The sequence below is a fragment of the Vigna umbellata genome, chromosome 5 (genome assembly GCF_029865625.1).
Source record: "Vigna umbellata cultivar VRB3 chromosome 5, Vumbellata_1.0, whole genome shotgun sequence".
In the NCBI taxonomy this organism is placed as follows: domain Eukaryota; kingdom Viridiplantae; phylum Streptophyta; class Magnoliopsida; order Fabales; family Fabaceae; genus Vigna; species Vigna umbellata.
Genome location: NC_142169.1, coordinates 27303041 through 27314126, shown reverse-complemented (window position 1 = coordinate 27314126; position 11086 = coordinate 27303041). Strand labels below are relative to the sequence as shown.

General features: G+C 35.2%; 2 protein-coding genes across 2 annotated transcripts; one reads left to right on the top strand and one right to left on the bottom strand.

Annotated features, from left to right (window-relative positions):
• Window positions 1-1366, top strand: LOC124831861 (triphosphate tunnel metalloenzyme 3-like). Its single transcript, XM_088115702.1, has 2 exons — window positions 1-43; window positions 1011-1366. Exons 1-2 carry the CDS (start codon window positions 1-3, stop codon window positions 1364-1366), a joined length of 399 nt encoding a protein of 132 aa, XP_087971828.1.
• Window positions 1367-4027: 2661 nt separating this feature from the next.
• Window positions 4028-6471, bottom strand: LOC124832005 (ABC transporter G family member 20-like). Its single transcript, XM_047306113.2, has one exon. It carries the CDS (start codon window positions 6442-6444, stop codon window positions 4207-4209), a length of 2238 nt encoding a protein of 745 aa, XP_047162069.1. The 5' UTR covers window positions 6445-6471; the 3' UTR covers window positions 4028-4206.
• Window positions 6472-11086: the final 4615 nt, after the last annotated feature.

Here is an 11086-nt window from a genome sequence, read left to right as displayed (position 1 = left end):
ATGGCAACATTCACTGTTGAAACCAGTGACACAGCCTGCACTAGTTCTATTTTAAACAAAAGAAAGGCTTAATTCATATATATACATATAATACCCCACTATGTGACAGGGCATAGATCAAGCAGTACAAAATTTAATAAGAGAGAACGGTTCCTGAACGTATAGAAGAGGCACCAATAGCAAAATGAAGAGACTTGAAGGACTGTACCAAGTATAGGAAGATCCTGTCAAGTATTTCTATGTGGTGTTGAATTTGCATCGCAAGCCTTAACAAAGATAGGTTACACCACAAAGCATATATTGACAAAAAAATAAGGTTAAAGTCCAATTATTTGAATGGAAAGAAAACCAGCCCGTGTCATAGGCAAGGAAACCTACACTACAACCATATACTACACTAAAAACAACGTCTGCACCAATGTAAAGGAAATAAAACTGCAGCAACAATTTTATTAATGAAAAAGTGACTGCACAACTTTAATGAAGGAGGTTCTTAATTCCATTCGTGAATTACAATCCAAGGTATACATCAATTCCATATATAACCTTCATTATTTTACCAATTAAATAAATCCTAAAGAATGAAGTAGGTACAATACAAAGTAATTTGACAGATCATTTTATTCAAGGTATATGATTAAGTGCATATATATTCAGCACTAAAAGATTCTTTAGTCATGATTAATGTGCAGCTTTGGCCTACACCGAGAGAATTAGCACCTAGCAAGAAAAGAAAACTAAACACAGTATGATTAATGTTCATCATGTAATCTAACCTCTATGGCTCGGTCAGGGATGATCACAGCTTATTTCTCTTTCTCCTTCTTCATACTTCTTCAATTCACAGTCGCCTTTGCATCTTCTTCCAACCTAATTCTTGAAATCTAATTTACAAGAAGAGAAGAGATATGTGACTGTGAAGAAAGAAGAAGAAAAAAAATAAACCATAAAAAAAGAGTAAAAGAGAGATAGAAAGAGATGAGAACCTCCTAAACGCTCTTGTTCTGCAGCGCCCACCGTCGTGTCACCAGCTTGCTCTACCCCTTCCACGTCGTCACCCACCGAAAAAAACCTCTTCTTCGACGGCGCTGTGTCCGAGCTCTCTAAGCGCCACGCTGTGCTGCGCTTGCACTTCTACGGTGACGACGAGCGGTGCGCCGTTTCGCTGAAGGCTCGAGCAGTGCTGGTGGACAGCGTCAGTCGCGTAGACGAGGATGAGAAGGATCTGGACCCACGGGTCAGGCACGAATGCGTTGCAGAGCCTGGGAAGTTGGGATCGGTGGAATCTAGGGTTTTGCGGAGAGTGAAGGAGGACTTTGGAACTGAAAAGGGGTTTACAGGATTGGGAGGGTTTGGGAGAAGATAAAAAAGAAAAGCAGAGTTTCAAACTAAACGAAGGGCAATGAAAAGGAACTGGGGTTTACAATAATTAGTCAGAAAAATTATTTTAAAAAAATAAATAAATGTTTAGGGACGGTTTTTACTTATAAACCGCCGGAACTATTTAGGTTTCAAAAACTGCCGAAAAATAACCCCTCTTAAAATATACTTTTTTTGTAGTGTATGTAGTCTTTAAAGCTCAAAATCCATAAATATAACATTTATTAAATGTACTACTATATGACCGTGGTTGCATTTATATAAATTTTGTTATTCTTAATTGTTCTTAAAAGGATCTGAACATGGTTTCTATGACAAGTAGTAAAAGTTAAGTGAACGAAGAAATCTAAAGTATATTTCTTGACAACGGAAACATAAAAGATCTGCTTATGAAAGACTCTGAAATACTCAAATTAAGAGAGTTTTAATCTTTATGTGTAAAGAAGAATGAATATTCACTAGAAAATAACATATGTATTTATAGGAGATTTAGGCCTTAAGGTCCATGGTAATGTGATATCATTATCAAATGATATCGATAAAATAAAGACTTATCTACAATAAATAGACAATAATAGCGTGGTACCTTACCATAAATAGCAATAGTAATATCGTGATATAATCAAATTGACAAAGTTTGTTATGATTAATGTTAATATATGTATATTTGTTTCAATAAATGTATTTTAGACTATTTCAAGATGGAGGCTTATTAGGCCTTATTGAGCTGCATTTTTTAGCGCATCTATTAACCCGAGTAGGTACATAAGTTCACCTAAGTCTTGAGAGTTTGATTAGTGTATAATGACACATTCACCATTTTCAGATTTATAGTACACACATTTATCAACTTCATTATTTGAAAAATCATCACAAAGTCACATTATCAAGTTTTTCATGCTATTATTTTGGTGTTTGTTTCATTCTACAAAAAGACTTTAAAAGTTTTTCATGTTATTATCCTGGGTATAACACATCATTCAAGATGAGTCATATAAATTTCCTTTTTTAATTCATCATTCAAAACAATGGTCTTAATATCCATTTAGTGTACCACTAATTTATGGATAGTTGTTAAAGCTAACAATACTCAAATATAAAAAAATATTAGTCACAAAGGAAAAAACAATCTATGTTGGGCTTTTGGGTAAAACATTTTTCCATTAATCACGCCTTATATTTCCTTATGGATCCACCGTGATGATACTATTTTATCAAAGATCCACTTACAACTAATGAATTTTGCTTCTTTAGACAAATATGCTTAAGATAAAAATGCTTAAGTCTAAATTTTATTTTTCTTAAATAATTCAATTTTAATCCCAATTGTCTTATCCCTGTTGGGAATCAAGTCTAAGTCTCATATTTAATAAAAATGGGAAAGTAGAGTACTTATAAAGGTGAAAGACTCGTTCATCCATTGTCTTAAGATTTTGGATAGAGAGTGATGTTAATCCTTTATATGGTTGAGCTCATGTCTCAAACCCAACAGTGGTATGTAATAGCTTTTAAAAAACTTGTTTGATAATCCTTAACTATAAAAGTATAAAATTCATTTCCAAAGTAAGTTTTAAACAGAAAAGTAGATAGAAAATGAGAATGGGAGAGAATATGTGAGTTTGTGTGTGTGTTCGGAGGAAACATATTTATAAGTGTGAGAGGGGCTTATGTCGGGCCCGATATCCAACTTGAGGATGAAATTTGTAACAAATTCATTCAGCATTCACAACAGGAGAAAAAAGTCTGCAACCGTGTGTAAGGAAAACTTTTCGGGTGCAGCTCCCGTAACTTCGGCACCGCTTCAGAGGAGTATGCACTAACAACCCTGGAGTTTGTTCACACCAGAAGGAACGTTGCATTCCTTTTCATCTCATGATAAAACCCAATAATGTACAGGAATTCTAAACTAATGCCCTTTCTTTTGCAATATTCAATTTTTCACAAGTGTGAACTTGAATTCCTCAAAACGCTTTTCGTAGACATTAAACTTAAATCTTAGATACATAAAACAACAAGCATATGAACGAATGTGTGAATGCATGATAATCGTTAGTTTGAAAAAGATGAACTCCAATTGTTTTGGGTTGACATTGCTAGGTTGGGAAAATAGGGCTCGTTGACTTGAAAAAAAGAGACAGATATTGACACAAAATGTGAATGAGTTTTCATTCCGTTCTTCAAACAAATTGAAAAACCGGTTCTTCCAAACATGATTCACTTGCAGTAAACATTAAACTCAACTTGAGATACATGCAACAAGAAATGCAAGGAGACATGAGATACCACAAACAAGAGAATAAGATGGGAATGAAAGATAACCATTCTCCTGAATAAATGAACTTCAACCAGTGCTTATTCAATTCTTAAAATAAGGGTAAGACTTTGATTGATTTGGAAATTTTTAGAAATGGGATTCGTTGGTTCAGAAAAGGAAGGTTGATTCATGGACAAAATACGAACGATTTGAAAAATGAATTGGGAACTGGGATTCATTTTGTTGCTTCAGTATTTATAAAATGTAATGTTTTAAAGTTTAAGCTGAATGGTTCTGCCATTTAACATGTTCTTATAAGATGGCACTATAAATTATAATACAAAGATATTAGCAAGTAAACTAATAAGAAAAAAACATATTAGTTATTTATAAGTGGCTTTAATTAAATTAGCAAAGGAACATGATAATGTGGAGAACATGTAACTACAGAAAGAAAACATGTTGCAAAATGTAATCAAGACTACGATGAAAAAAGTAGAGAAAGAAGGGTTGGACAGTTGATTTAGTTGTCTGTTATTATTGAAAAAAATGAGGAGTGTTGGTTCCATTGACTACCTCCTCTTGTTCCTGCTCCCAAAGAGAAGCGTCAAATAAAAGAGGAATCGAAAGAAGAATCCCCATGCAACCGTGATCCACAAGCAGCTCCATTTGCTCAGCTGCGTTATCCCTTGCTGCTTCAGCACATCCGCTCCGGTGATCACGCAGGTGGACCTCGTGATGTTCATGCCCAGCGTCTCGCTCATGCTCTTCAGCAGCTCCACCTTCAGCGTCTCCGGCACCATCCCCAAGGGCGTGTTGTCGAACATCTGAATCCCCCTCACGAAGCACCTCGGAGAGTTAACGTCGAACTCGTTCTGCAACACTCCCTCGTACGGGTACTTCACCAGCGACAGGTAGTGGAACCATATCCAGTAGGGAGGGATTCTGTCCCTGCTGATGAAGAACCCGCTGAAGAGAAGAAAGTAGGCCAAGATCGCAACCACCACCGTGAACCCTATCATCACATGCGACACCACTCCCGACAGGAACGTCACGAAGGAGCTTCCAGCCCAGAAGGAGGCCACGATCACCAGAAAGTAAAAGAGAAAGCCCGAAGAGCCGCCCGCCAGGCCCACGGCCCAAAAGGTGGTGGCTGCAAAGGCGAAAGAGAGAAAGAGCAGGGAAGGGAGTGAGATGATTGCGTGTGAGAGGACGTAGGAAGAGCGACGGTAGGCGTTGTACGCTGTCTCCCTCATGAAGATGTAACGCTCTTGGAGGAACACTGGGATGGCTTCGGCGCAGGTGTAAAACGTGGTGGACATGGCGAAGGCGAAGAACCCCACGCGCTCCTGAACCCCTTTTGGTGAATCATCCAGGTGCCAGAAGATTGTTGCCAAGATTACCCCCGTCACAAGAACTGCACCTAAACGAATCCCGAATAACTCTGGCATCCTTCGTGAGTTCGTCAGAGACCTTTTTCCTATCACCGCCATTTCCATCCAAAACGGATTCGCGAAGGCGGGAACGGAAACTGCCGCCGTTGAGTTCTTGCCGTTACCGTTAGCGCCGGACACCAGTTTCCCTCTGGAAATGCTAGCGCTGATGGCGTCCTTCAGAGATGGTTTGGGCTTGTGATCATTCTGGGACTGGACCGAGTTTTTTTCTTTCAGCTGCCACGATTTGTTGAAGTCCACTAAACTCTTTGTCCCACTGGGTTGTTCTTCCAGTTCTCGAATTAGGTCGAGAGCGAATTCTGTGCGGTTTTCGTTCTCCGGTATGGGGTGGCCGAACTCGGAGAAGAAGGCTGGGAGGTTCGCCGGAGAGCCGCTGTAGACAGTGTTACCGTGGGAGAGGAAGATCAAGTGGTCCAATAAGCCTAAGATTCGGTAGCTAGGTTGGTGAATGGACATGATGACGATGCTTCCACTCTGAGCGATTCGCTGCAGCACTTTCACCACCATGAAGGCACTTGTGGAGTCGAGGCCCGAAGTTGGTTCGTCGAGGAAGAGCACGATGGGATCATGGATGATGTCGATTCCGATGGAGACGCGACGGCGTTCTCCCCCGGACACGCCGCGGTGGCCCTCGTCGCCAATGACGGTGGAGGCGGCGGAGCGGAGGCCGAGCTGGTCTATCAAGGCCTGGACGCGTGCTTTCTTCTTGGATTTCGAGAGGGAGCGAGGGAGTCTGAACTCCGCTGCGAACATGAGCGTCTCTTCGACGGTGAGCATGGGAAAGAGGAGGTCGTCTTGCATGACATAAGCGGAAATCACCTTTAAAAGACTCGAGTCTAAAACCTCGCCATTTAGGGTGACTGTACCTTTCAGACTTTCCTTTGATATGCGGTTGGCGAGGGCGTCGATGAGAGTGGACTTGCCAGAGCCACTGGCACCGAGGACGGCCATGATCTCGCCGTCCCTGGCCTCGCCGGAGATGTCGTTGAGGAGAGTCTTGGTGCCGTTGGGTTTAGTTTCGTGGTCGGGTGGGAAAACGGTGGTGGTGGGAAAAAAAGTGAACTTGCGGTGAAGCTTGACACTGTAGGTCAAATTGAAAAAGGAGAGGACAAAGGGGTGGGTGGAGGAGGAGGAGGAGGAGAGGTCAAGAACATGGTGGGGTGGTGCAGGTGGTGTGTCGTTTTGGGCGTCTTGGACGCGATTTAGGAGATCGGCGAGGGTGCGGGATCGGGTTCGGGTTGTGGGCGGGTTTGGGAGTTGGACAAGGTCCATGGATTGGTTGAAGAAAGGAAACCTGTCGTCGAGAATAGTGTTGGGTTGTGGTGGTGGCGGCGGCAGCGGCGTTAGACGAGTCATTGGTGGGTGGAAGCTCTATTAAGCTGAGAAGAGTTGAGTTTCTTCACACTGAAGAAAGTTTGGTGTTTCCCAATTTATAAGAAGAACTGCATTGCATTGCATTGCATGGCTGATTCTTCACACAGGCACGCTAATATATATTAAAATATTACACTTGTCGTGTGTGAAATCTGTTCCTGATATTTTGGTCTTAAAATTTAAAAGTTAAATTTTTTAATTTAATTATATATATTAAACTTTTTATATATAATGAATTTCATACTAATATTTATTTTAATATCAATCAATTTATTTATTGTTAGAATTTAAAAACTAAAATATATTAAATTTTTGAATTCCAACTCTAGGATAAAAGTTTAAAAGATATTTTGTATTATTGATAAATTAGTATTATTTGTTTTTATTTTGTATGAAAGTTTTGATACAGTAGTTGTGTATTCTAGTTTTTCTTGTTGATGTTAACAAAATCGTTAATTGGATTGTTTGGTTGTTGCATTATAGTTTAATTTTGGAGACGTGGTGGAGTGATGAAAGTCTGAAGCAGATGGGGAGGAAGATAACCAATCTTGTAGATATAAATTCCTAAAAGCTGGTTTGATATGTTGGTTACAGCAAATTGCAGTGCTCAAACACAAACTGTGTGCAAGTCAATTGCTTCAAGTTCATTTATTATTTGTTAAATCTAAATTGTGGACTCAGAGACAAAAAGGGGTCACCAAACACATCCTAATCCATTTTCGCCTTCGGCACGCATTCGTTTCTATACGAAACCAAAAGCCCACTCTGTTATTAGACCCACCCAGTTCATACGTGGATGGCCCTTGTTGGACAATAATTTTCTCCAATATTTTATAAACTTTTATACTGTTTTTATTCGATTCAAAATTATAATTTAAATAATTTCTAATTAAAAATCCCACCAAGTTTTAATTGAATGACATAAGCTATTTTGCTCATATTTTCAAAGCAATGGACATTCCTAATGTAGGCTTGGATCGTCTTCCAAGTATGAGAGAAGAACACTTCTGCAAAGAGCTTTTATTGTTTCCAAAGGGTTAGGTCTTTATTTTTGTTGATTTATTTCAATTGAGTATTAATATTTTTTTTTCAACGAGATTCTACTTTTTTTTATTTTTTTTATAAGTAGTTTAAATAGTTAATGACATGCGAATATAGAATGTTTCGTGTCAGTTCATAATTTTTTTTATATGAGTTTGTCGATATACTCATTAGATAAATTTAACAATATACTTTAGATGAATATGTCCATATAATTACTAAACAAATATAGCAAAAAATATTAGATGAATTATTCTAAATATTGATTAGACGGGTCTAGCAATACTTATTAGACAAGTCTGTCTATACATTAATTAAACAAGTTTATCAACAAACACTAATTGAGTGTTTTATACATTGATAAGATAAGTTTTTTTTTTCATACGCAAATTATATGAGTCTATTAATACACATTAGACGAGTTTATTCATTCACTGGTTAAACAAGTCTTGCAATACAATTAAATAAGTATACAATTACATTGAATAGACGACTATGTCCATATACTAATTAAACGATTACAACAAACACTAGACGAATATGTCTATATACTGATTAAATAAGTTTAGCCATATACATTAGATAAGTTTGTTTATATACAAATTAAACGAGTTTATTTATAAACATTAGATGAGTTTGTCCAATAACTAATTAAACAAGTCTACAAGACACATTACACGAGTCTGAATATATACTTATTAGACAAGTATGACAATACACATTAGACGAGTTTTTCCATACACTGATTAGAAGAATATAAAAAACTACATGAGATTGTCCATACAATAATTAGATATAATAATTAGATGAGTATAACAAAAAAATATTAGACAAGTCATTTCATACATTGATTAAACGACTATAGTAATATACATTACACGAGTCATTCATATATTTATTAGACAACTATATATACATTAGACAAGTCTTTTAACACATAAATTAGATAGGTGTATTAATAAACATTAGACAAGTTTGTTTATTTATTGTTTAGATGAATATTGCAATACACATTAGACGAGTCTATTTATATATAGATTAAATGAGTATAACAAAAAATATTACACAGATCTAACAATATATATTAGGGGAGTTTGTCCATATATTAATTAGATTAGTAGCAAAAGTTTTATATGAGACATTCCATACAGAGTATACCAAAAATATTATATGAGTCATTTTATACATTGATTAGATGAGTCTAATAGTACATATTAGATGAGTATGTCATCTATACACTAATTGACAATTCACATTACATCAGTTTATTCACACACTAATTTATATTTTTAAATAATCAACTCTATATATTTCTGCATATCTTTTATATTTTTAGAAAGTTTGCTCTTGTATATGTTTTATCTTTTATATTTTTACAAAATCTACTATTTATATTTTTGTAAACATATATTTCTAAGTCTATAAATTATTTTTAAGGTTAATTCTATTCAAAACTTAATCATAAACCTAAATGTAATTTTTTTATCTCTAATTTATTTTTAATAAACACACAATCAAACATTAATCAGTGGTTAGACATGGATTTAAAACAATTATTTTGAAAAGATGAACTCCAATTGTTCTTTCTTGGATTCTTGAAACATGGGTGATTGGATTGACATTATTAAGTTGGCAAAATAGGACTCGTAGACTTCTAAAGGAGAAAAATGATTGACAGACAAAATATGAATGATTTTTCATGTTCTTCAAACAATTTGAAAACCGGTTCTTCCAAAAATGATTTACTTGTATTAAACATTAAACTCAATTGAGATACATGCAACAACAATGCAAGGAGACATGGGTACCACAAACAAGAGAATAAGATGGGTATGAAAGATAACCATTCTGCTGAATAAATGAACTCCAATCAGTGCTAATTCAATTCTTAAAACAAGGGTGAGACTTTGATTGATTTGGAAATTTTTTAGAGTTGTGATTCATTGGTTCAGAAAAGGAAGGTTGATTCATGGACAAAATACGAAGGATTTGAAAAATGAAATTCAACTAATTGAATTTTGAAAAGCATTTAATTGCATTGATCAATTTGAAAAAGAAGTGGGAACTGGGATTCATTTTGTGGTTTAATTGGATTGAATATAGTGTTGTTATTCAACTCAAAATTATAATTGGAATAATTTTTAGTTATAAATCCCACCAAGTTTTGATTGAATGGCATAAGTTATTTTGCTCATATTTTCAAAGCAATGGACGTTCCTGTGAATGTTATAATCTAACACACTCGTCTTCCAAAGATAAGAGAAGAACACTTTTGGAAAGAGCTTTGATTGTTTCTTAAATTTTTAATTTCTTCTGTCAATATTTTGTCGTGGTACCAATATTAATAACTAAATATTTCACCCTATCATTTCATACATACTAACGGATATTTTGTTAAATTTCAATCGATATTATAGAAAGGAAATTTTTAGTTTGTTTTAAAAGTAATATTCTTAATTTACTACGTCTTTCAGAATTTTTTAGTTAATTTAAGAAAATCATATTAAAAGGTGACAACTTTTTTTACAAGCTAAAAAATATTTAGTGCGCCAAATTATCGCGTTTTATAAAAAAATTCGTTACTCGCTTAAAAAAATAATATTTGCAAGTTTTATGACAAACCAAACTGAATTCAATAATTTTTACAGATAATATTAGACAACGCCTCTTTAAAAAATATATGAATTTGGTGTTACAGTCCAATTAAAGCTAACCTTGTGGTAAAATTGGTCTGGGAGATATGTCTAAGCTGTAATCGAGGACACAATGTAATAAACATTACTTTTTTTACTTCATGTGTATGTCTTGAATAATATATCAATATATGTTTGAGACATGATATAAGTTGCATATATGGTAAATAATTGAAATTCAAAAATGGTTTATTTTAAATCTTAAACTGTGTCTTTGTATTACTCTAGAAGAAGATCAAGCTCTAAATTTTGGTTTTCATTTACAAATTTGATGAGGGAAAATCGGAATTTAAGTGTTTCAAAGGAGTTACATGTATTTGAGGCCCTAAACTATATTATAATAATCACAAAATGAAATATATTGACGTAAGATGACATACTACTCACAACATATTAATAAGTGAACAAATTATAAGCCTTGGCTGCTTGGTTAATGTTTTCTGCTACAGCTAAAATTTGAAACGAGTAAAACGATTAAACTGAAGTGCAGAGGGGTATGGAATGGAAGGAAGTGGAAAAGTCTTCTTATAGAAGAAGACTACAAAGACACGGTTTAAAATTAAAAAAATAATATTAAAAGAGTTATTTTAATTTGAAATATTACTTATACTATTAAAAAAAATATTCATTAAGTAAGATGACCAAATGGTAAGACCAATTTCTATTTCAACATATATGGTAGTATATTATTGAGAAGATGTATAAAAGTTTGAAACAGTTTTTTATTACCCTTCCCAGAAACGCATGTTGGATGAAGTGAGATAGAAGAGGGGATCCTAACAACAGAAATGGGTTATAAGATCTGATCTTAGATCAAATTGATGCTAAATGACACACTCCACCATTTATATATTTTTCATCACAACTTATGGCGCGTCACTACTAAGTGT